At 41.6% G+C, this 28,000-nt stretch overlaps 1 protein-coding gene across 2 annotated transcripts; it reads left to right on the forward strand.

Annotated features, from left to right (window-relative positions):
• The first annotated feature begins 397 nt into the window (after positions 1–397).
• On the forward strand, positions 398–27,895 carry LOC124116502. Of its 2 annotated transcripts, none has more exons than XM_046477851.2 (4): positions 398–534; positions 20,521–20,628; positions 23,866–24,544; positions 26,099–27,895. In XM_046477851.2, the coding sequence occupies exons 3-4, from the start codon at positions 23,869–23,871 to the stop codon at positions 26,209–26,211; spliced, it is 789 nt and encodes a 262-aa protein (XP_046333807.2). In that variant the 5' UTR covers positions 398–534; positions 20,521–20,628; positions 23,866–23,868; the 3' UTR covers positions 26,212–27,895. The 2 variants fall into 2 exon arrangements, with proteins under 2 accessions (XP_046333807.2, XP_046333808.2); XM_046477852.2 differs by lacking the exon at positions 398–534 and adding an exon at positions 17,722–18,138.
• Positions 27,896–28,000: the final 105 nt, after the last annotated feature.

Genomic DNA, 28,000 nt, shown 5'->3' on the forward strand with positions numbered 1-28,000 from the left:
GCCTTGCATGCTGTTGACGATGAAACCGTACACGAGTACAGACGAGGTACATTCTACGTTTTAAATTATCCTCCACAAGTAATTGTTGCTGTTATTTTTCTTGTTTGTCGGTTTATAACGCCGAGCGCAGTGATTAATGCACAGATTCCAAAGTCTGTTTTCTTGATCATGCATTCGTGAACCCGTGATTCACATCCCACGTGCGTTCGTCAATATCATATGACAGATGCTAGATAGGTTAAATAAGGTCACTTCGATCAATGTTCGCCTGAAAACAGCACACAAACGTTTGTCCATCACCGCGAACCTGTCAAGATCTCGCTCTCCGTGGTTCTGCTGTTGTCGGCAAGTGGTGCAACTCCGCTGCCAAAACGGCACCTGGCAGCCCTGACGTCACCGTGACGTCACGCATACCACCAACATGGCGTCATGAATGAAATCGGAAATACGAGGCAGGTCCATTCATAGTTAGCTCGCCTCGCGGACAGGATTAGGTTTTACTGGCTTGGGCTGTTGTCATCACATCGAAACACGGTAAATATTGTTTATCGCATGCTGTAGATGATTGTCGACAGTGCAAACAACCACGAGCGCTGTCTATGAACTGCAGACCAAGTTAACAGTTTTCAGTGTTTGGCATATTTCGCATGACTGCACTCGTATTCACTCGCGGATGCAGGGCGAACCGTTGAGATGTACAACATCAGCATCTCATGCTAGATCTTGTGATCTGTTTTCATCTCGTACGTGGTGCAGAAAGTCTGGATTGTTTTTCAGATTTATTTATATCTTTCAAGGAAATTCGTGTAACAAGTTAGCTTGACCTACAGTTAGGCGTAGTAATGACTCACAGCTGCTTAATGCGGTATACTACAATCCCGTCAACTGTTTTGGATGTAATTATTCCTTGTAGACGTCTGTCGGAAACTTCAGCAGTTGTATTTTCTTTTCAAAATGCGAGGTGAGTTGATGTGTTTTGATAAACATTGATTTTATTGCAAAGAAAGGTGCAGTGTTTATTATTTAAAAATGATTGTGCAAATGATGAAATGTTTACGTGCTTATCTTTACATGCTTAAAAATAAATGCAACAAAATTGTGTTCAGTTATCTAGTTGGGATTAAAATGAGAACAGCACCACATTATCAGCCTATAACAACAGAACTACTGTATTCGATGCAATAAGCCCCCCGCTCTAATAAGAGCCCACGGCGATATTTGGTAATATATTGGCTAGTGAACAATCCCAACTTCTGACTGATCAATGTACACAGACTTATTTATTCTTGTATAATATGCACTCGTGTGTTATATGCACCCTTAATTATGGGCAATTAAATTCTGGAAAAATATATCTGTCGTATATTCTGTAAACAGGGAATCTTTTGCGACGGTTTTATTATTGCGAGTTTTGCGAACAAGACTCAATCGCAAAAATTAAAAACGCAAAAATAAGTATAAATAATACATACATACTTTATTCATTGCAACACGTCATCAAATGTTGAAATCATCAACCAGAACCACAAGTTACTCAAAAAGTTAAAAACACAAATGAATGCAGAATGGTCACACAGTAGATCACAAATGACAGTGTAAACAGACCAGTCACTGTCACTGTTACCTCACAGTAATTCTGCCTTCTTCCACCCTCGCTTGATTGCGTCAGTGTCCTTTGCAATTTTGTCCACAATTTTGTTTGCATTCAAACTCACAGTCATGACACTGAGTTGAGTCAATTATCGTATTTGATAATTGGTCGCAATCCCTACTTTCCGGCCAATTCAGATTAACTAGCTTCGGAGAGAAGCTATCTATTGTTTGGTAATCGAGGGGTCATCTCAACACGGCAACTCGCAAAAATATCTCTTCGCAGTATTGTCTTTAGTGTGGTATTCGCAATATTTTAACGGCGCAGAAATAAAGCTGTTTACAGTAAACATTTCAGGCTGTCAGCATAAACCACGAAAATTTACGGTCTTTCAAATCAGTTTTTTATCACCAAAATAATATTCTAATAAGAGCCCCCTATTTCTAATTATGAGAGCGCCCTGGGCGCTTATTACATCGAAAAGGGTATTCGAAAAGTAAGCCTCTACTGATTGGTGTATTGACTCTTATCAGTGTTCAAAACTAAGCATGAGAGTCAAGGCAGTGGAAGAAATGTATGGTCCTCCCTGTTTAAATTATAATGCCACCTTTCGTCCAGTGGAAATTATGGCATTATAACCAGGTCGGCATTATAACCAGGTCGGCATTATAACCAGGTCGGCATTATAACAAGGTCGGCATTATAACAAGGTCGGCATTATAACAAGGTCGGCATTATAACAAGGTCAGCATTATAACCAGGTAGTAGAAAGCCAGACCTTACTGACATGATATACATATAAATAAAAACAAACATAGTATACAGACAAATAAATAAGAACCAAGACACATCCTATCAAAAGGATAATATCATTAACATCAAACTAATTTGTCAGATATTTTAAGAAAGTGAATGGTTCTTTGTGGGAATATTAGCTGTGAAAATAACTGAGATCAATGCAATTAGTTTGCAGATTAAGAGGGAACTGTCTCCAAAAGATTAACTACATTGCCATTGTTTTTTGTCAAAATTAAAAAACAAAGTGGCGTTATAATCATGGAATTTGAATGTTCTGAAAAAGAACATTGGCATTGGCATTGGCATTATTACGAGGGTGGCATTATTACCATGGTATTTTGACAGTGGAATCTGTTCTGAGAAAAACATGGCATTATAACAAGGGTGGCATTATAACCAGGTGTTTAGGTGTTGTGCCCTTTGAAATGAAGACATGCCAACCAGGACAATACTTTTTATCCTTCAAACTTGGTAAATGTAATTCACAAGGCTCGATTATTAGCAGTATCATTTTACCCCTTCCTTTCAGATTGATACCACCCAGAGTTATTTTGTCAATTTTATCCTGTGCATGAAGCACTCCCATATGGCCATTATTTTCCATGTGTTTGTCACATCCATTTGTGTGAAAGTACATTTATTGTTTCATGTAATAATATTTGAAGTGTAACTTTCAGTTTCTGGTACCGGGAACTTTAACCATGCTAGTACGATTTTAACTGCGCCATGTCCCATAGGCACTAAAGAGTGAGTGAGTAAGTGAGGTTTAACGCCGCTTTTAACATTATTCCAGTTATATCACGGCATGTCAGCTTAATGTGGGAGAAAAGCCCGAAGTGATGCAGGTCTCAGACGTTTACCACTTCAGTGGACACTAAAGAACAAGGCATTACAAAGGGGTCCTTGTCATGACCCCAGGGTAAAAAATCAATGAATTACGATAGTAGATGGCCCAGATACGAACCTTAAGGGCCCTCTTGATTTTGAAGATGATGTAGGTCAGCGAGCCTGACCACCCGATCCCTTTACTCGCCTCTTACCACAAGCATTGTCGCCGTTTATGGCAAGCATGGGTTGCTGAAGTCTGATTGTGACCTGGATCTTCACGGGTTCTAACACTGAGATCCCAGTCTATTACAGACTTAACGGCACCTGAGCCTGTTCGGTGATATGGCATCAGTAAATTTCTTGGAAATCAAGTGAAGGGTGCCACAGGTCGCCCGCATGGAACCACCTTGGTCAAACCTGATACCTCAAATATTATAACGCATTGATTCTTGGACTTGAAAATAGACCAGCTGGTTTGTCTGGTCCAGACTTGATTATTTCAAGGCCATCATGAAATGGCTGAAATATTGCTGAAGGCTCTGGTTGGACAGCATTCACTCACAGGACATACTGAACTTTTCTCTGAATCATCATTCAATATAGCCAGACTAAATATGCATGCAAGCTGTGAGAGAAGCAGGAAATGGAATTTACCCGTTCTCCAACACAAAGAACATTACAAATATTTAAGTCCATATCGCGTGAATGGGCTTTCGCAGGTCATTTATTAATAATGTGCACATTTGCTTTGAGGTATTGCTGTCCTTACTATGGTGATGATGTACCATAGTTACTGTATTAAACGCCCTGCTCCCCCCCTCCCCCCCCTCCCCCCCCGACCAACTTCTGGACCAATTTGTACATGTTGTAAGTGATCTTTATCATGTTTATAAGCTTCCCCCTACTACAAAGACCAATTTACTTGAATATCCATGTAGTGTATATATTACAGATTTTGTTACTACTAACAGGATCGAGTGGTCATGCTTGCTGACTTGGTTGATGCATATCATCGTATCCCATTTGCATGGATCGATTCTCATGTTTGATTCAATCACTGGATTGTCTTGTCCAGACTCGATTCTTTACAGACTGCTGTCATTTAGCTGGCATATTGCTGAGGCGGCATTAAACAACAAACAAACTTAAAATAACGGGTCAGAAGGGGTATAATAATTACCGTAGTTACTGCAATAATTGTCCCAGACACTTGGAAAGTTTACAAAGGGGATAGCTGGTTTTTTTAAACGTTTTAAGTTTGTTCACCATGTTCACTACTGTTTTATTTCAGTGTGTGATTTTAATAAGAGCCCCTTTTGTGAATTTTCTAAGTGTTCGATGTTGACAGGGTGTCATCATTTGAAGTGATGAATGTCATTGCTGTAACATAGTGAGTGAGTGAGTGTGGTTTTACGCCGTTTTTAGCAATATTCCAGCAATATCACGGCGGGGAGACACCTGAAATGGGCTTCACACATTGTACCCATGTCGGGAATCGAACCCGGGTCTTCGGCGTGACGAGCGAACGCTTTAACCACTAGGCTACCCGACAGCCCCTTGCTGTAACATAACCAACATAGGGGGTTCTAAACTGGATCTAAATTGCTTGTTGATAGGTAAGTAGTTTGTATTTATCTCAGTCCAGGGATTTGCCAGTATCTATTCTTGAGTCAAGGGCGGGGCTTCTTTTCAGACGAAACACATGACACAAGCAGAGCGCCAGATAACCTTTTGAGCAATTGAGTTTTTACTCTGGGTTTCTATTTTAATTGGGTTATTACATTTTTCATTGGGTTACCAATATTTTTTCACTCATCTATTCATCACTCTGTTGGGTATTTCCCCAAATTAGCAGTGATTAGCATGATTAGTGAACATTTTAAGATTTATGAAAAATGAAATGATGTTTTAGATGTATATAACTGTTCTAAATATATAGGCTTGACTCTGAAAGTAAATTAGCTTGTAATTGTGTTTCGGAAATTAGCTCCTTTGTACGCATGCTGAAAAAGCTTCATTGGGTATTTACACGAGCTGTTTTTAAACATTTGAGTTTTTCATTTAATGCATGTGTTTTCTGCACAAGTTAATTGAAAGTAATTGGGTTTTTGATATTGTGTGTGTGTGGGGGGGTATTTTACGCAACTACACTGCTTATCTGTAGCCCTGCACAAGTTAAATTTGTTTTCAAATTTCAGAGATCGAGTGATAGTGATAGTAAAGTCAAATGTCGATGAAAATTAAAACATTTTCGACGATAGCTACAACATGTACAAGGCTGTTATGATCCCTTCTATGTTGTGGTTAGAAAATGTGAACTGTCATATGAATGTTCCGTCTTTATTGGGGTTTCGGGGACACGGGTGGCCCAGTCGTCTAAGGCACCGCAGTTCGCTGTGCAGAGTTGTGTCCCTCGGGCACGCCAGAAACCTATGATTGTGGGTTCGAATCCAGGTTCGCCCCCATTATGTTTCTAGGTTTGACGGCACCATACCTGTGCTCATGGGTTTCACCAAAGTGGTAAACATCTGAGACCTGCATCACTTCGGGCTTTCCTCCCACATTAAGCTGACACGCTGTGATATAACTTGAATATTGTTAAAAGCGGCGTTAAACCAAACTCACTGACTCCTCTGAATTATTGGGGTTTCTCACAGATTGGTCTTGAAGTTGGTCAGGGAGATCTTATTGGAACAGGGTAGAAAATAACAGAATACGGAATGACTAATTACATGTGCATAATGGCAAATCAATTTCATTAGATTTGCACAAGGGATAGCTGATGAAGATATTTAATAATTCTGTATTTACTGGTTGTCATGGCATCAGTGTAAACATGGTAATGATGCAGTAGTATAGTGTTGTATCATCATGCAAGACTTCTAGCATGTCTAGATCTGCATCTGTCTCGATCTGCATCTGCCAAAGCAGGGTATGAAACTCCCCAAAACTTCAGCCAGACAACAGGACTGGCTAGGCTGAAATACTTGCCAGCCCTGACCAAAACCTGCCTGCCCACTATAATCATATGTTTCTCAAGATAATTTAATTAAAAATATGAAAACTGATTGCTTGTAGCATAACACATCGCCAAATGCTTATCATCAGGAAATATTTAGAATATTTTCACCTATGAAATATAACCCGACCGTCGGGCAGGGGGATTTGAAAATCTGACAGCCCGAGTTGAAATCAGCCCGTCTCGGACGGTCGGGCAGGCAGGTATTTCGAACGCTGGTCTAAGTCTCCAACTGTCTGATGTTGCCATGGTACAAAACATACCTTATTCATTTATCTTGGCCTGCTCAGAGCCCAATTTTCAGGTCGAAGTCTGCAGCAAGTGTCTAACAATTCCCAATTCATCTTAATCTATATTATTAATAACTAGGTTTGGCATTGAAGAGGCAACCTGCATTTCACCGATATGAGGACCAATATATAGGAAGAGGCTTTGTATTAATGCATTCAATAAAGTCTCAAAATACAATGTTAAAAAAACTCTGATTGCAAGAAAAAAGAACTTAAAATTATATCTCAATATTGAGCAAAATAACTATATATTTTTCTCCAATTTGCCTGCCTGGACACTGAGTTAAGATCCTGGATAAATCTGTGTACTTTGATCGTAACGTCACTATTCATGTTAAGAAGTCTTCTGGCAAATCTTAACAGTCTTGCTGCTTAGTTTTGCAACTTTGGACATTTTTAATGACATGTACAATACTTCTATTTTAAAGGTGTGTCTGTGGAGGGTGACCAACCTTCTTCATTTTTCACCATGAGTGTTTAAGTATCTCACTGTGGTCCTACTGATGTTATGAAATTATACATGTTGAACATGTTGAAGGGTGCTAGGCTCAGGCAGGTTTACCGTCACAGCAATTTGAGTCATGACCCTCAAACACCTCTTTGAACTTCCAGTTGGTAGTTCATTATGTATGTCAATTAGGTAGTTAATGATTGCCCCAAGTACACAGTGTCTCAGTCTCACACAGTGTCTCAGTTTTACTCAATGTCTCAGTCTCACACAGTGTCTCAGTTTTACTCAATGTCTCAGTCTCACACAGTGTCTCAGTCTTACACAGTGTCTCAGTTTAACACAAGGTCTCAGTTTCACACAGTGTCTCAGTTTCACACAGTGTCTCAGTTTTACACAGTGTCTCAGTCTCACACAATGTCTCTGTCTCACACAGTATCTCAGTTTCACACAATATCTCAGTCTCACACAGTGTCTCAGTTTTACACAGTGTCTCAGTTTCGTACAATGTCTCAGTCTCACACAGTGTCTCAGTCTCACACAGTGTCTCAGTTTTACACAGTGTCTCAGTTTAACACAATGTCTCAGTCTCACACAGTGTCTCAGTCTCACACAGTGTCTCAGTTTCACACAGTGTCTCAGTTTCACACAGTATCTCAGTTTCATACAGTATCTCAGTTTCACACAGTGTCTCAGTTTCACAGAGTATCTCAGTTTCACACATTGTCTCAGTCTCACACAGTATCTCAGTTTCACACAGTGTCTCAGTTTCACACAGTGTCTCAGTCTCACACAGTGTCTCAATCTCACACAGTGTCTCAGTTTCACACAGTGTCTCAGTTTCACACAGTATCTCAGTTTCACACAGTGTCTCAGTTTCACACAGTGTCTCAGTTTAACACAATGTCTCAGTTTCACACAGTATCTCAGTTTCACACAGTGTCTCTGTCTCACACAGTGTCTCAGTTTCACACAGTGTCTCAGTTTCACACAGTATCTCAGTTTCACACAGTGTCTCAGTTTCACACAGTGTCTCAGTCTCACACAATGTCTCTGTCTCACACGATGTCTCTGTCTCACACGATGTCTCAGTTTTACACACAGTTCTATGGCATGAGATATCCTGGATTAGCCCTTGTGCAGGTCATGTCATTACATCCCTAGTTCCATGGCATGAGATATCCTGGATCAGCCCTTGTGTAGGTCATGTCATACATCTCTAGTTCCATGGTATGACATATCCTGGATCAGCCCTTGTGTAGGTTATGTCATTACTTCCCTAGTTCCATGGTATGACATATCCTGGATCAGCCCTTGTGTAGGTTATGTCATTACATCCCTAGTTCCATGGTATGACATATCCTGGATCGGCCCTTGTGCAGGTCATGTCATTACATCCCTAGTTCCATGGTATGACATATCCTGGATCGGCCCTTGTGTAGGTCATGTACCAGTATGACGAATGTTCTTCAAGAAGATTCCTTAAGTCCAGCTGGGGCGGTCGGGTAGCCTAGTGGTTAAAGCGTTCGCTCGTCATGCCGAAGACCCGGGTTCAATTACCAACATGGGTGCAATGTGTGAAGCCCATTTCTGGTGTCCCCCGCCGTGTTATTTTCGCTGGAATATTGCTAAAAGCGGCGTAAAACCATATTCAGTCAGTCAGTCAGTCTTAAGTCCAGCTATTCCACCCCCACGTTGTGATAAGTTTCTTGTGCATAACAATATGGGAGAGACCGCAGGGCCATCTTCTATGGTTATTTACAGCACAATTGTTAACAACTGACAAATTTCTAAGATTAACATAAGGAAGTTGCACACACAGTTTGAACCAAAGCCAAGTGAATGATAACAACAAAGCAGGCTAAGACGGAATAGATTCGACTCCCGGCTTCCCACCAGATTCCATCTCGCCTACTCGCATTCTCATTTGCGCTATTTTGAGACTTTGGGAGGGTGTATACCATGTATACAGTAGTGACACACATCATGCATGTTCATAGGTTAACATCAAACATGATATCCACCAGGGACATGCTACAATCATTATACTATTACCCAGGTCTCAACACAACTGTTCATCACATCCGGCACAAATGTTTGTCTTATTTCTCACTGACCATGCTGGTGCTATAGAGGAAGCTTGGAAGTCTTAGCAGGGTTCAATAAATATGTTATTTCCGGCAGCAAGTGAGGCCACTGCAAGACAAAACATCAGCTGCTCATAGAAAATTTGCTAGGCTGACACCGTCCTTTTATTATCCTGTGCGTTACCCTATTTCTATTATTATAAGCACTGATAAGGGGCGGTCGGGTAGTCTAGTGGTTAAAGCGTTCGCTCGTCATGCCGAAGACCCAGGTTCGATTCCCGACATGGGTACAAGGTGTGAAGGCCATTTCTGGTGTCCCCCGCCGTGATATTGCTGAAATATTGCTAAAAGCGGCGTTAAACCATTCACTCACTCACTCACTCACTCACTCACTCACTCACTCTCACTCACTCACTCACTCACTCACTCACTCACTCACTCACTCACTCACTCACTCACTCACTCACTCACCCACCCACCCACTCACTCACTCACTCTATCACTCACTCACTCACTCACTCACTCACTCACTCACTCACTCACTCACTCACTCACTCACTCACTCACTCTTATTATAAATACCCAGGACCCATTTGCTACCATCAAGTTTCATGTCATGTCATATGGGAAGGGATGTCACAACATCAGCCTCTCAATATCAGTGACTTCCCACAGAATTTATCTTGCACTTGCGTGTAATTTGATTGGATGAGTATTTTTAGCATCATGTCATTCTTATCCAATTTAGTGGATCTGTGGTAGCCAATGGGTACAGGGTATTTATCAGAGTGTCATGCTACTTCTCGTCATGTATCGCGATACTTAATTTACATTATTTTGCATGAAATTCTCCTATTCTGTGGGGGCTGGCTTTTGCTATCAAGCTGATGTTGTGATGAACTGGCGTAGTTAATGCAGGCTCGTTCAAATTTTGTATTACGTAATCAGATTTAGCAGTTTGTTTCATGAAAGGCGAAGGGCTACCAGGAGACACTGTAGGAAACTGACTGTACACATTTCTCAATTACTTGAATGATTGAAGTTTACTGGCATCAGAGCTACAGATAAGCAGAGTAGTTGCGTAAAATACCCCCCAAAATATTCAAAACCCAATTACTTTCAATCAACTTGCGTACAGAAATGCATGCATTAAAGGAAAAACTCAAATGTACAAAAACAGCTTGTGTAAATACCAAATGAAGCTTTTTCAGCATGCGTACAAAGGAGCTAATTTCCGAAATACAATGACTGGCTAATTTACTTCCTGAGTCAAGCCTATATATTTAGAACAGTTATATACATCTAAAACATTATTTCATTTTTTTTAAATCTTAAAATGTTTACTAATTTTGAGAAAAACCCAACAGAGTGATGAATAGATGAGTGAAAAAATATTGGTTACCCAATAAAAAATGTAATAACCCAATGAAAATAGAAACCCTAGAGTAAAAACTCAATTGCTCAAAAAGTTTTCTGGAGCTCTGTGGCATTCAACTGGTGTATTTTTCAAGTCCTTCATTCAGTTTATTAAAAAAATGTGCTGTTGATGACACACAACAGTGGATAAATCATAGTCACATTTTGGGCAGTGCTGGTGGAGGAGTCCGTTTCTTGACTATGCTTGTTGTAAAAGGCGACTAATGGGATCAGGTGGTCAGGCTCGCTGACCTTGTTGATGCATGTCATCATATCCCAATTATGTGGATCGATGTTCATGATATTGATCACTGGATTGTCTGGTCCAGACTCAATATTTACAGACCGCCGCCATATAGCTAGAATAGAGTGCGGCGTTAAAACAACAAACCAACCAAACCAACCGTTTCTTTTATGCAGGGGACCAAATGCTCCATGGTCTGTCGGTGTAGAAGGGCAGCGGAGGGGTAGCCTAGTGGTTAAAGTGTTTGCTTGGCATGCCGAAGACCCGAGTTCGATTCGCAACATCGGTACATTGTGTGAAGCTCATTCCTGGTGTCCCCTGCCATGATATTGCTGGAATATTGCTAAAAGTGGCGTAAAAACACTCCGTGGAGAAGGGTGACAGTGGAGTGATCCCACAGATCCTAATACCTTGTGTGCTTGCGACAAGTTAACTCTCTTGTCATGTGGACAAGGCATCCAACCTGGGATCAGACTGGATCATGTAACCCGGACATTTTGTGGCCACTACGTCCGCGACATTTGTGGCCACTACATCCGCGACATGCAGGTGTGTTACCATGGTTACTAAACTGGACTGACGTGACAAGGCTGCTGTGGTGTGATGTCACTCAGCTTCTGGTCAAGGCAGAACCCATTTCAGCCACTGTGTATACCCTGCACACAGATTTATCATGAATGATCCGCATATGCCTTATTTTCGTGTTGCAGTTTATTGCAATAATGATTCACATGTTAAGGCTGCACACAGCAATATTCCAGCTGTATGACGGCGGTCTGTAAATAATCGAGTCTGGACCAGACAATCCAGTGATCAACATCATGAGCATCGATCCACGCAATTGGGATCGATGACATGCATCAAACAAGTCAGCGAGCCTGACCACCCGATCCCGTTAGTCGCCTCTTACGACAAGCATAGTCGCCTTTAATGGCAAGCATGGGTTGCTGTAGACCTATTCTACCCCGGATCTTCACGGGTCCTGTAAATTGGAATCAGAAGTTTCCAAATTCATGTTGATTGTGTCTCAGCTAACAATGTGATGGTGTTTGAGTGAGTGAGTGAGCATGGTTTTAAGCCGCTTTTAGCAATATTCAAGAATCGAACCCGGGTCTTCGGCGTGACGAGCCAACGCTTTAACCACTAGGCTACCCGACCGCCCCTGATGGTGTTGGAAAGGTGACTTGAATTTCACTGACAGGAATCAGGAACAGGAGGAGGCATTAATTTACAATATTACATTGAATGCAATGCTCAAATAAATCTGAACTTACGAAATAAAACCTTTATTGAATTTCCTATTGCGAACAAAAAAAAGTTTTTTTCTCCAAATATGCCTGTCTAGGGCCCTTGGGATTTTGAAGTGTTGAAGTTGGTTGTTTGTTGTTGAATATTCTATCCTGTTTATAATAAAAGTGTGAACAAGACTTCTGGTTACTGACAGTCTAAGCAATGATCCATGTTGTTGTGGTTTTATGTGGTATGGACCAGTTACCGTGCCTCTTTTGACCAGCATTGCTGGGGACGTATTCTAACTAAGAATCCTGAGACTATAACCATAATCCCTGAAAATGAACATTACGACCCAACACTGAAAGCGTCAGCTGTACCAAGATCTAGTATCAGTGATTGGTGGCTGTAGTATACAATCCCTCGTTGCATGTAATGACTAATCAGTAGGTACATTACGGAGGTAAATGGAGTGTGGAGCGTATGTATTGTGGTGTGTCTGGCAGGCTCCCAGACTTACTACTCACTCCAAGAATGCAGTTACACTCTGCTTGTGGGGAGGCACAACTGCCCAGCGTTGTATGCCAATGAGTCATTCACCAATATGCGTCTTAGTTACCGTAGTAACCATAATAATGTATGTGCTGTGAGACTGTGGCATGGAGTGTTGGGTAAGTACTGTCAGCGATGCAAACAGCAGTAATGGTGGTCAGTCAGGATTACCTCATGGTACTGGATGCGCTGCCTCTTAAGTAGGAAGATTTACATCCCAGAATACAGACAGATGGACAGACAGGTTATTCAGTATGTAAAGCCATATTGCCTATTGTACAGTTCAGTTTAAACAAGTACTTGAAAAGGAAGGGAATTTAATGAAGTCAGCTTCTTTTGGTATGAGGAATACAACTTTTTCCTTCATCAGGTGAATGGTGTAAGCAATGGTAAGTATACAGCGATAGAAGCTAACAGTTTTAGTCCACTAGTCCTTATAATGATAACATAAAGCAAAACCCTTCAAAATAGCATTTTTTCTACTAGTCCTTATGAAAAGGACTGATACCTTAACTTAATTGGGCAGTTTGGCAAGGACTACAGGACTAGTGCCAATTTCTAACGCTGAGTATATACTCGAAACTTTGAATGTTCACCTGATGAAGGAGTAAGTATATACTCCGGGGTTTTAAACACCGCTTTTTACAGTATTCCAGTAATATCAGGGCGTGTCAACTTTATGTGGGAGGAAAGCCCGAAGTGATGCAGGTCTGAGACGTTTTCCCCGGTGAAACCCATGAGCACGGGTATGGTGCTAACAAACCTAGAAACATAATCGGAGCGAACCGGGTTTCGAACCCACATTCACAGGTTTCTGGCGTGCCCGAGGGACGCAACTCTGCACAGCGCATTGCAGCACTTAGACGACACATGCCACCGAACTCTTTAAGAAGAGTAATTGTGATTGGTTGTTGAGAGTCAACCTCTGGCCTACACTGCATTATTAAGGTATTGCGAGTATTCCTGCCTTTGAACTAAAAAAATTAATAATTAAATGATAACACTAGGACTGTTGACATAGAATTCCATGATATGGTATAGGTGATGGCAGCTCAATTGAATAATATCACTTGCTGTCTTGACTCCTTTAACGTTAACTGCTCAAGATGTGATGTAATGCGGGGTAGAATAGGGGCAGCAACCCATGCTTGCCGTAAAAGGCGACTGTGCTTGCCGTAAAAGGCAACTGTCCTGGTAAAAGGCGACTTATGGGATCGGTTGATGCACGTCATCGTATCCCAATTGCGTGGATCGATGCTCATGTCAATCACTGGATTGTCTGGTCCAGACTCGATTATTTACAGACCGCCGTCATATAGCTGGAATATAGCTGATTATACTCAACATATAGCTGAAATATTGCTAAGTGCAGCCTTAAACAACAAACAAAACAAAACAAGAAAAATCAGATGAGACTATGTCAGTCACTGATGAAGACTGTACAAAGTGGGGTGGTCGGGTAGCCTGGTGGTTAAAGCGTTCGCTCGTCACGCCGAAGACCCGGGTTCGATTCCCGACATGGGTACAATGTGTGAAGCCCATTTCTGGTGTCCCCCGCCGTGATATTGCTGGAATATTGCTAAAAGCGGCGTAAAACCATACTCACTCACTCACTCACTGTACAAAGTACAGGTGTTATTTCACGAGTTCGCTGAATCCTTTGAAAGTAAATGACCAGTGTAGTGTATTCATCACGACTGCTGTTGCTGTACTCGACACCTTCACATCGTGGGTATGCAGTGTTTGACTTGTAATTATTAGATTATACACAAGGTTACCAAGAACAAAGATGTCAGCAAAGACAGTTGGCCACTGTCACAAGAGCATGGTGTATACACCATGTACACAAACTGATCACACTTGACACGGAAGCACTGTCTAAATCTAGCACTCAGTTACATTGTTTATTTTGAGCTTTGTTATGTATGTCATTGTTTCTGCTCATGTGGAGTGAACCTGACAAGACAATATACTCCCAATATGGCCAGACAAAAATGTGTCACTTTATTAATGTGAGCCAGGGACACTTGCATTTTGCAGATTAATTTCATGGTTACATGAATTTCTTGAATTATGTTACGGCATAATGGAATTAAGATATTGGAATATGCAAGATGAGTGCATGCACGTGATTGAATATCTTTGCTGCGATCTTTGTGAAAAAAACATGTAGAAATGCACACTGAACTGTCAACCCGATCAGTGCCTAGATTAACAGTGACAGGCATCAAGATTCATTGAGCAGTGGTTCAAGCACCTGCCACAAGTAGATACCCCCAAGTTCATTGATCAATGATACAAGCACCTGTCTCAAGTATACCCCCTATGTTCATTGATCATTGATACAAGCATCTGCCTGAAGTATACCCCCTATGTTCATTGACAAGCACCTGCCTCAAGTATGTACCCTATGTTCATTGAACATTGATACAAACCAAGCCTCCAGTATGTACCCAATGTTCATTGAACATTGATACAAACCTAGCCTCAAGTATGTACAAAATGTTCATTGATCATTGATATAAGCACCTGCCTCAAGTATGTACCCTATGTTCATTGACAAGCACCTGCCTCAAGTATGTACCCTATGTTAATTGACAAGCACCTGCCTCAAGTATGTACCCTATGTTCATTGACAAGCACCTGCCTCAAGTATGTCCCTCATGTTCATTGAACATTGATACAAACCTCGCCTACAGTATGTACCCTATGTTCATTGATCATTGATACAAACCAAGCCTCCAGTATGTACCCAATGTTCATTGAATATTGATACAAACCTAGCCTCAAGTATGTACAAAATGTTCATTGATCATTGATACAAGTACCTGCCTCAAGTATGTACCCTATGTTCATTGACAAGCACCTGCCTCAAGTATGTCCCTCATGTTCATTGATCATTGATACAAACCAAGCCTCCAGTATGTACCCAATGTTCATTGATCATTGATACAAACCTAGCCTCAAGTATGTACCCCATGTTCATTGATCATTGATTCAAGCACCTGCCTCAAGTATGTACCCTATGTTGATTGACAAGCACCTGCCTCAAGTATGTACCCTATGTTCATTGACAAGCACCTGCCTCAAGTATGTACCCAATGTTCATTGAACATTGATACAAACCTAGCCTCCAGTATGTACCCTATGTTCATTGATCATTGATACAAACCAAGCCTCCAGTATGTACCCTATGTTCATTGATCATTGATACAAGCCCCTGCCTCAAGTATGTACCCAATGTCCATTGATCATTGATACAAGCCCCTGCCTCAAGTATGTACCCCATGTTCATTGTTCATTGATACAAGCACCTGCCATAAACATGTTTTGTTTGGTTGGTTGTTTTGTAACGCTGCACTCAGCAATATTACAGCTTTATGGCGGCAGTCTGTAAATAATCGCGTTTGGACTAGACAATCCAGTGATTGATATAAGCATCGGTCCACGCATTTGTTAGTCACCTCTTACGAAAAGCATGGGTTGCTGAAGACCTATTCTAACCCAGATCTCAAGTATGTCCTCCATGTTTGTTTAACACTGGTACAAGCACCTGCCTCAAGTATGTCCCCCATGTTTGTTTAACACTGGTACAAGCACCTGCCTCAAGTATGTCCCCCATGTTTGTTTAACACTGGTACAAGCACCTGCCTCAAGTATGTCCCCTATGTTTGTTTAACACTGGTACAAGCACCTGCCTCAAGTATGTCCCCCATGTTTGTTTAACACTGGTACAAGCACCTGCCTCAAGTATGTCCCCCATGTTTGTTTAAAACTGGTACAAGCACCTGCCTCAAGTATGTACCCCATGTTTGTTTAACAATGGTACAAGCACCTGCCTCAAGTATGTCCCCTATGTTTGTTTAACACTGGTACACTGTTAGCACCTGCCTCAAGTATGTCCCCCATGTTTGTTTAACACTGGTACACTGTTAGCACCTGCCTAAAGTATGTCCCCCATGTTTGTTTAACAATGGTACAAGCACCTGCCTCAAGTATGTCCCCCATGTTTGTTTAACACTGGTACAAGCACCTGCCTCAAGTATGTACCCCATGTTTGTTTAACAATGGTACAAACACCTGCCTCAAGTATGTCCCCTATGTTTGTTTAACTCTGGTACACTGTTAGCACCTGCCTCAAGTATGTCCCCCATGTTTGTTTAACACTGGTACACTGTTAGCACCTGCCTCAAGTATGTCCCCCATGTTTGTTTAACACTGGTACACTGTTAGCACCTGCCTCAAGTATGTCCCCCATGTTTGTTTAACAATGGTACAAGCACCTGCCTCAAGTATGTCCCCCATGTTCGTTGAACAAACTGGTACAAGCACCTGCCTCAAGTATGTACCCCATGTTCATTTAAGACTGGTACAAGCACCTGCCTCAAGTACGTCCCCCATGTCCGTTTAAGACTGGTACAAGCACCTGCCTCAAGTATGTCCCCCATGTTTGTTTACACACTGGTACAAGCACCTGCCTCAAGTATGTACCCCATGTTCGTTAAACAAACTGGTACAAGCACCTGCCTCAAGTATGTACCCCATGTTCGTTTAAGACTGGTACAAGCACCTGCCTCAAGTACGTCCCCCATGTTCGTTTAAGACTGGTACAAGCACCTGCCTCAAGTATGTCCCCCATGTTTGTTTACACACTGGTACAAGCACCTGCCTCAAGTATGTACCCCATGTTCATTTAACACTGGTACAAGCACCTGCCTCAAGTATGTCCCCCATGTTTGTTTAACACACTGGTACAAGCACCTGCCTCAAGTATGTCCCCCATGTTTGTTTAACACTGGTACAAACACCTGCCTCAACTATGTCCCCCATGTTTGTTTAACATGCTGGTACAAGCACCTGCCTCAAGTATGTCCCCCATGTTTGTTTAACAATGGTACAAGCACCTGCCTCAAGTATGTCCCCCATGTTTGTTTACACACTGGTACAAGCACCTGCCTCAAGTATGTACCCTATGTTCATTGACAAGCACCTGCCTCAAGTATGTCCCCCATGTTTGTTTAACACACTGGTACAAGCACCTGCCTCAAGTATGTCCCCCCATGTTCGTTTAACACTGGTACAAGCACCTGCCTCAAGTATGTACCCCATGTTCATTGAGCACTGATACAAGCCCCTGCTTTGAGTTTTTGCAACACATTTTTTATATTTCATGGTGTGAGGTATATTATCGTAACTGTTTCCTTTTCGCTCTTCACACCTATCAGTGAAGATGTAAGGTATTGCGCATCACACGAGAGACCAGGAAATTCCTCACTCACATCAGGAAAGCCCCTACATTGTCAGCACTCTGCTACATCCTGGACACTGACTCCGGCAGCCCCAGGAAGAGGTGACTCACAGTCATCGCCAGATCCCCTGTGGACTATGCAGCTATATTCTAGCCGATGTATGTGTTATTTAGACAAGTACAGTAACTCCCAGCTTGCAGTGGAGGTGTAGAATCAGCTCGGTCTATATATACCTAGTGTAGATAGATGCTGGCCTTCCTTATCACTCCCTGTAGTCAGAGGAACGGATTCCTTCATGTGAGTAACTGGATGCTCTGTGTGTCGTGTTGTGGCTTGAGGATCTCCTGGTTACGGAGGCAGGCATCAGTGTACTCTGACTGGCTCAGGTGAGGCATGAATTAATGAAGAATTAGGCCATAAGGTGATAATGTCTTACTTTGTTGATGGCCGTGACCTGGTGATGTTAACTTATTGCTGACTTACATGATAGGATTCTTGTTGATGAATGTCGTAGGGTATTTGATATGTTGTGTTATTGTGTTTCATTGGTTGTAACGAGGGTAGTAAGAATCTTTGATTTGTGTCATCATTGATTTGTTGTGTTATTTTGTTTGATTGGTTATTAAGAATCTTTGATTTGTGTCATCTTTGTGTCATAGAATCTTGATTTGTTTGATTTATTTTGTTACATTGGTTTATAGTTTTGCATTGTTTAGTTTTTTGGGTAAATGATCTTGAGCTTTATGGTGTATTCATGTTTTGATAAAAAAATTAAAAAATAGAACTATAATTATAACCAGTATGATCAGTTACTGTGGTGATTGTGACTTTATTTCAAAACTGAAAAACAATTCAAGTTAAAAGGTACTTTATAATCACTAGGTTTATGAGTACCAAAATTGTAAAAAAACCCATTTATGACCAGTATTTAATGATGAGGAAAGCTTGAGAAAGTTGGAGAAAGAAGGAACTATGGCCACTTGACATGTTAACCGACACAGGTCAGGATGTGCCCACTATGAAGTAACAAAGTGCAAGTGTGCCAACTTGTAAACTTCCGCCAGTCTGCTTATGTTTCAACACAGCTTCATCTACTCCCTGCTAGACATACCTCCACATCCTGGCCTCATGATGCCTTCATTAACAGGTCCTCCATCTTAAATTGTATATCATGTACCGTATTCGACGTAATAAGCGCCCCGCTCTAATAAGCGCCCACAGCGATATTTGCTAATATATTGGCTAGTGAACAATCCCAATTAGCACCCCTTCCGATTGATCAATGTACAGAAGACGTATTTATTCGCGTATAATACGCACTCGTGTGTTATATGCACCGTTAATTATGGGGAATTGAATTCTGGAAAAATATATCTGTCGTACATAAACATTTCAGGCTGTCAGTATAAACCACAAAATTTATCTTTCAACTCTGTTTTTTCACCAAAATAATATTCTAATGAGAGCCCCCTATTTCTAATTATGAGAGCGTCCAAGGCGCTTGTTACGTCAAATACGGTATATGAAGACATGTTGAGATATTGCTATACTAACATGTAGTCTCTGAAATAAATACATCTTACAGAAAAAAAAACAGTTGTTAAATTATCAAAAATATTATTAAAAGGAACCCAGAGACTCTTCATTTTCAGAATGATACTGCAGTAATCTAGACTTGGCAAACATGATAGACTTGCATGGGCTGTATTAGATATATATGTTTCAGGGTCTGTATGACAGACTAAGATATTGCATTGATATGTAGTAATTAGCTAGTGTTTTATGAATTGAAGTTATAAAAGAATAATACAGTAAACAATGTTTCTAACGAACACGCTTATAACTAAGTGATGGATATTACAAACTGTTTTTTTTGTTTTGGCCATTTGCTGTATATGTTGTATATGCTTATAATGAACTTTAGTTAAAACGAACTAAAATAACAGTCCCTATGAGTTTGTTATAATTGTAGTATACTGTAGTGATGATGATGATGATGATGATGATGATGATGATGATGGGTGATGGGGGGAGCACGGGTGGCCCAAATGTCTTTAACTCTTTGTATTATCAACACTTCAAAGTCCTACCTGACACTCAATAACTTGAGGGGGGCACGGGTGCGATTTGCTGTGCAGAGTTGCGTAACTTGGGCACGCCAGAAACCTATGATTATGCGTTTGAATCATGGTGCGCCCCGATTATGTTTCTAGGTTTGTCAGCACCATACCCGTGCTCGTGGGTTTCACCTCGGGCTTTCCTCCCACTTTAAGATGACATGCCGTGATATAACTGGAATACTGTTAAAATCGAAGTTAAACCCTACTCACTCATCGGTCACTGCTTTCTGTGCATTACCATGAAGACATGATTACTTGGTGAAGACATGATTACCTGGAAAAGACTTGATTACCTGGTGAAGACTTGATTACCTGGTGAAGATCGCTATATAAGTGCAATAATCTTGGACGCGATGTTAAACCCCATTTCACCTCACCTCACCTCACCTGGTGAAGACTTGATTACCTGGTGAAGACTTGATTACCTGGTGAAGACATGATTACCTGGGGAAGACTTGATTACCTGGGAAAGACATGATTACCTGGTGAAGACATGATTACCTGGTGAAGACTTGATTACCTGGTGTAGACTTGATTACCTGGTGAAGACATGATTGTTGACACGCCGCCATCACATAGCAGGCTTGTTCAACAACAAAATACACAGTAATTACCACAATAACTTTGTTTGTTTCTTTATGATTTCAGATGATGTGGACTGTGAGAGGGAGGAGCCCTCTGCACCCCTCAGCTCGTGAGTGTCGGCCAGCTGCAGTCCGCCACCGCCCTCATCGCCCCCCCACCACCTACTAATTAGTGAGTCACTGCAGCTCATGTTGGAGCAGGGTTTTACACGATGCAGAAATGTGTGTCCAGTCCGCACAAATATATAGAATGGATGCAGAAAGAAATATATATTGCATCCCAATCTTGACAAGTAATATAAAGTTCCTGTAATACAAGTAAATATTAAATCTTGTAGTACACTATTTCATTAGTTTACAACCCGTGAAGATCCGGGGTAGAATAGGTCTTCAGGAACCCATGCTTGCCGTAAAAGGTGACTATGCTTGTCGTAAGAGGCGACTAACGGGATCGGGTTGTCAGGCTTGCTGACTTTGTTGATTGCATGTCATCAATCCCAATTGCGTGGATTAATCCTCATGATATCAATCACTGGATTGTCTGGTCCAGACTTGATTATTCATAGACCGCCGTCAAATAGCAGGAATATTGCTGAGTGCGGCGTTAAACAACGAACAAACAAAAACATTACTTTACAGGACCCTCATATTTTCTGTAAGGACCTATGAAATAAGTAATTGGGGGTCATCTAGACCCCTAGTTTTGTAGGTGGAGCTGAAACCCTGTAGTAATTCTAAGTAAGCTCCCTCCCTCTTCTTGTCAGGCACCTGCTGAACGGACACCATTACTGGAGTATATATATACATGTATATCATTAGGTATTAACCATAAAATAATCTGTCTGAAGGAGGCATGGTATTTTTCGGTGAGATAGAAATATTTTTCTCGGCCAATGCTTCATACTTTTTTCTCCGAACTTGTGAAAGGAGATGTTGAGCAATTTCAATCTTTTGCAGAACACACCAGCATGCCCAGAGAACACTTATTTCTGTAATACCCGAGGCAAAATCAATTTTTTTCTATGATTTTCTGAAACATTATTTTTATAAAGAATCCCAGGCTTCTCTATGTCAAATCCAGCACTGCATGTCCACAGCGTTAAAAATTGGCAGTAGTCCTGTAGTCCTTGCCAAAGTGCCCAATAGTTAAGGTATCATAAGGACAAGTAGAAATTTGCCATGTTTAAGTGTTTTACTGTATGTTATATAATTGTAAGGACTAGTGGACTCAAAATGTTAGTTTCTGCCGCTGTGTCCAGAACTTCGAGTGGAAGGATTATATAATGTCATTAGTTGAAGCTTTTTGCCCCCCTCCCTTCTCCCAAGGTTTATAGACCCGTGAAGATTCCGGGGTAGAATAGGTCTTCAGCAACCCATGCCTGCAGTAAAAGGTTACTTTGCTTGTCGTAAAAGGCGACTAACGAGATCGGGTGGTCAGGCTTACTGACTTGGTTGATGCACGTCATCGATCCCAGTTGAGTGGATCGATGTTCATGATATTAATCACTGGATTGTCTGGTCCAGACTCGATTATTTACAGACCGCCGCCATATAGCTGGAATATTGCTGAGTGCGGCGTTAAACAACCAACCAACCAACCCAAGGTTTATATAATGTCATTAGTTGAAGCTTTTTGTCCCCCTCCCTTCTCCCAATCTTAGCATCAGAATGCTCACTATGGCTGACTGAGGTTGACTGTGGAGCGGACACATACATTGTGTAACGTTGTTCACAGACTGGTTTGAAATCATAAACACAGAGGGGATTCCTTCCATCAGGGTGTGTTTGTTTCAATTTATTGTGTGAACAATTGCTCACAGCCGCAGGAAAATCTGTTTATTTTTTTGTTCAATTCTATAAAGTGTATGTGCTTACTAAGCTAGAAAGTTAACGCTATCGCTTTCATTGAGTTTTGCCATTTATTCACTACTTCTACTTCAAACTCATCATGCACTGTTCTGCAGAGTTGGTTTTTCAATTGTTTTGTGGTCTCACTATCGAAGAGACCGAAGACAAAGTCTCCGCTTGGGCAAAGGGAGGCAGTTATGATCTTGATTGGATGCAAGTGGAAAATTAATTTGTGGTCTGGTCCCTGGCAATCTAGTAACACTGTGACCTTTGGTTGCCTATGCTCCTCCCTGTAAACAATTTTGATACAGACTTTTGAGATGCTCCCTCTTTTATTTTTTTTATATCTTTATCAGTGTAGCGTCAAGTTGATATGAAAATTGTTTACAGGGAGCAGCACGGAGATATGGTTACCACAGCTGACCTTTGATCTGCTGACCTGTAACTGTGTAAAGTTAAACAACCTCCATTTCAAAGTGCGTCAGCTCATCAAACTGAAATGTTATCAGTTCATATACACGCCCGAATATCTTTTTGATCGACTGTAACAGAAAGTTGTCACCTGGTTATTAAGCAGTGAGACCCGTGAAGATCCGGGATAGATTAGGTCTGCAGCAACCCATGCTTGCCGTAAAAGGCGACTATGCTTGTCGCAAGAGGCAACTAACGGGATAGGGTGGTCAGGCTCGCTGACTTGGTTGATGCATGTCAACGATCCCAATTGTGTGGATCGATGCTCATGATATCAATCACTGGATTGTCTGGTCCAGACTCGATGATTTACAGACCGTCGTCATAAAGCTCGAATATTGCTGAGTGTGGTGTTAAACAACTATTAAGCAGTGACCTTGACACAAAATTCTGTATATAAGTCAATGACTTGGACCCAAAAAATGTAAAAAAAAGTCATGGCAAAAGTCATTTAGTCAAATTAACAAAATGGTGGAAGGACCATAACAACAAATCGATGCAATACTTTTCATGATTGGATGAATGTATACAATCTGACCAATGGATGTCGCGATAAGAAAAGCACTTGGCAAAGTCACTACAGCTCCTTAAAGCATTTCCCCATGATGCAGAAAGTATAATGCAAAAACACAGAAAGTATGATGTAAAGACATGCGGTGCTTAGAATTTCAGGGGCGGCCGGGTAGCCTAGTGGTTACAGCGTTAGCTCGTCATGCCGAAGACCCGGGTTCAGTTCCCGACATGGGTACAATGTGTGAAGCCCATTTCTGATGTCCCCCGGCGTGATATTGCTGGAATATTGCTAAAAAGCGACGTAAAACCATACTCACTCACTCACTTAGAATTTCAATTACGATCTCTGATGGCTGTGCATTATTAGCATTTCTATCAGTCAAAAGTCTGACTACTTAAACAAACCATCTACCAAACTGAAATTTTATCTGTGACCAGTGACCGACGGCCATCTGGAACTCTGTTAGGGACTGATCATCACCAAGTTTGGGCACTTTTCTGTATTTTTTCATGCCATGTAATTGTTGCGGATGTAACTATTGGGATCAGTGTGATATTTTTTTTTATCAAATTTCAGATTATGGGTGCCACAACAAGCAAGAGAAGGAAAAACAAGAAAAGAAGGAAAGAAGACGATGACATTGACCTTGACACATCACCTTATCAGGACCTTGAACGTCTGAGGACATTGTCAAAAACCCGACTGAACAGACTATCGGCTGAAATGGACCGCCTGTCAGTCCCCACAAGCCAGTATTACTCCAGCGATTCCCTGCTCATCCAGGACACACAGAGAAGCACCATGTCTCTGAACAGGAATCTCATTGGACATCCGACATATCATGTGAAGGGGTCATTCAGTGCCGATAACCTAATTCTGGATGACCATCCTGTCCTTACGAAACTTCAAAACGAACAGAACGCTCGACTCGAGCACATGGAACAGAGGATCACGAAGATCCGTACAAACGCCATGCAGGCAGCTGAACGGAGAAAGTATGCTCACATGTTCCGTGCAAAGTCGGACGACTCAAGAACTGCTAAGCTTCTTAAAGAGGCAAGTGAGGCGCTTGAGGCATTAAAACGTGAGAAGAAATCTCAAACAACTCTCAGTGAGGAGAATGACAAAGGGGAGATAATCCCTGTCAGAATTTTGTGTGAAGAGCAGCAGAGGGAAAAGGAAGACTCCAAACAAACAGCGAAAGCATCAAAAAAGGAAGAACTGTGGCCGGCTCAACTACAAGCCTTGAACTTTGGTATGTGTCATGTTGCTGTGTATGTGTGGTGAGGGAGTTAGTTTTTGTGATGGTTTTAGCACTGATTCAGACATTGTTGCAGGTTACATGGATTTGAGACCTGTGAAGATCCGGGGTAGAATAGGTCTTCAGCAACATATTTGCCATTAAAGGCGACTATGCTTGTCGTAAGAGGCGACTAACAGGATCGGGTGGTCAGGCTCACTGTCATGGTTGATTCATGTCATCGTATCCCAATTGCGTGGACCAATGCTCATGATGTCAGTCTCTGGATTGTCTGTTCCAGACTCGATTATTTACAGACCGCTGTCATATAGCTGGAATATTGCTGAGTGTGGCATTAAACAACAAACAAACAAACAAAACATTTATTTGATGACGGCCTCCATTCAGCCACACAACCCATCCTATCCACTCTTGCGTGACTGCTTCCAGCTTCCAGAGCATCTGCCCATGAAGGGAGCAGGTTGGTGGTTCGATCCTAGCCTGAGTCGTATCAAAAGACGTTAAGGCGTTACCCTGCCTGGCGCTCAGCCTTAAGGGTATAAGACAAGGACTGGTCGGCTTGGAGTCGACTGGTCGGTATGCTGTGGGGGGCACGGGTGGCCCAGTCGTCTAAGGCGCTGCGATTCGCTGTGCAGAGTTGCGTCCCTTGGGCACGCCAGAAACCTATGATTGTGGGTTCGAATCCCAGTTCGCCCCAATTATGTTTCTAGGTTTGTCAGCACCATACCTGTGCTCGTGGGTTTCACCGAAGTGGTAAACGTCAGAGACCTGCATCACTTCGGGCTTTCCTCCCACATTAAGCTGACACGCCGTGATATAACTGTAATACTGTTAAAAGCGGCGTTAAACCCAACTCACTCACTCACAGTATGCTGTGCCTGAGTAAGGTATCCCTGTTATTCTGTGGCATGGTATCTCAGTGGGCTAGCACTACAAAACAGGCATTAGCCTGTACTTGTACAAGCAGACAGACACATGCACATTGCTTTATACCGTATTCGACGTAATAAGCGCCCAGGGTGCTCTCAATATTAGACATGGGGGGCTCATTTTAGAATATTATTTTGGTGAAAAAAAACAGAGTTGAAAGATAAGTTTCATGGTTATGCTGACAGCCTGAAATGTTTATGTACGACAGATATATTTTTCCATAATTTTATTGCCCATAATTAAGGGTGCATATAGCACACGAGTGCATATTATACGCGAATAAATAAGTCTTGTGTACATTGATCAATCAGAAGGGGAGCTAATTGGGATTGTTCACCAGCCAATATATCAGCAGTGTCACCGTGGGCGCTTATTAGAGCGGGGCGCTTATTACGTCAGATACAGTAAGTGCAATAATGGATGTGAGATGTGAGAGGGTGTTTGGGTTCTAGTTAGGGGTCAAATATCCACAGAGGTTTTGGGGTTTCTGCAGTCGGACCGGGGATCATTTGAGAACCTGGAAGGGCTGGACTTGCGTGTAGTGTTAACAATCTCACTTATTCCTTAACACTGTGTGTGATTCAATGGGTGATTCAATGGGGTTTTTTTCTGATTCAGGTGAACCGGTCACATGGCTTCTGCTTCCATTTCTTCTTCCCCTTCTGCTCGTCATCTACCTCATCAGATCAGTGGGTAACCATGGCAACGGCAGACAAAAGAAGAGACAATGACAACTACTTAAGATCAAGACTTTGTGCCTTAAGTCAACCTTAAGACAACTCAACTCTCACCATGCACACGGCTAAGTTCTGTTCTTCTCAAACATGGAATTGATACATTCACAGCTGTCGACGTAAAAACCTTCCTAAAATATTTCGAAGATGGTGGAAAATGGATATGCCAAGTTTTTAGTTCTTTTGGAGACAAACCTTATATGATTCACAGCTCTGCAGCCCTGGTGCGTCATTACATCGAGGTGGTTGTGTTTAGTCATATCTTCACAGACAACACATCACCATGGATTCCATGCCAACAATGTAGAACCACACTCAGTTCTTCCAAAGCAAGAAGCATCCAAACAGGTGCTGTACAACCCAAGGATAAGCTTCTCAAAGGAAGGAATATATTGAACAAGTTGAAGGAATATAGTATTCAAGCAGATTGCGTTCATCAATGCTGAATACTTGGATATATAGTCTGTGATTCAGCACCTTCTGTGTCAAAATATCACATGGTGACATGAAAGTCTTCATACTGATGAAAAAAATTGTCAACAAATTTAGATTTAATTGGCAAAATTTTGAATTTTCATTTTTTTAATTTCAGCATGCTTCTACCTTTCGTTTGATCACACTATCACCGATTTAAAAAAGAATAAATAATTCTTGTCCGTTTGTAGCATCCGACTACTTAAGGTCACATGACACGGCATGAAGGCTATACTTATACTGGGAAGTGCTATCAGTTGATATGAACCAAGGATGAAGAGAGATCACCACGGACATCTTGGAAGACAGACTGAAAAAGAAGTGTTATTCGAGACAAAACCATCGTGATATGAATGTCTTCACAGTTCATGGATATGATGTGTGATGAAGAGTGTGCATGAGAGTGGAAGTAGGGAACTACCAGACACCCTGCTACTCTGCCGATTGTTGTAATGAATGAAGGGATGACGACTGTCAGAATATATCACCAGACATTGATATTCAAAATACTTCTTAAGGTAAACAATTCCAGGTTAAAATGTCAATTTTGTTTGACACATTGGTATAGCAGTGTCGAGGTGGACGAGGTCCCTAAGGTTTGTTGGTATTGTATATGACTCTAAGGACACACTAAATGTGATCTTCCTGAGGCAAGCGTGTCCACTAGCTCATATCAAAGCCTAGTTTCTACCCTTGCCACATCAAGGCCACTCGGCTCGACCCTGGCGCCACCTCGCGTATATCACGAGATGTGTCCCTTGTAATGAAAATGCGATATCCAATTAGATCGCTGTTCTTACCTCGTATTGCTTCACAAACATGGCGACTACCGTAGGTGACGACCTCATCGATCAGATAACGAAAACATTCATGAAACGTCTGATTGGACTATCGATATGTGCGATAGTCCAATCATATTTAGCACAGGAAAGTGTTCTTGATGTGGCAAGATTGGAAACAGGACTTTGATAAAAAGGCTAGTGGATGCTCTTGTCTCGGGAAGATGACTAAATGTCTACTTTAAAAATTAAAGTTACGACAATAATCCTGACATTCGTGCTAAGCTTCAGTCACTGTAAAGGACCTGTGTTTACATGGTGAAGAAAAGAGAGGTTTCCTTTCCTTTCATGTCTTCTTTTATAAGGCTTAAGAAAACAAAAGAATTGGTTCTCAGGCAATGATTTTTGAAAATATAGTGCGGGCGGGCGGTGCCTTATTTTGGGTGGGGGGTATGTAAGTATGTAACCAATAAACAGTTGTGTAATCAATAAGCAATTGTGTACAATCAGCCTGGGAAAGGCCTCCCTACATA

Source organism: Haliotis rufescens, unplaced genomic scaffold, assembly GCF_023055435.1.
Source record: "Haliotis rufescens isolate VD_foot unplaced genomic scaffold, xgHalRufe1.0.p SCAF_13, whole genome shotgun sequence".
NCBI classification, from domain to species: domain Eukaryota; kingdom Metazoa; phylum Mollusca; class Gastropoda; order Lepetellida; family Haliotidae; genus Haliotis; species Haliotis rufescens.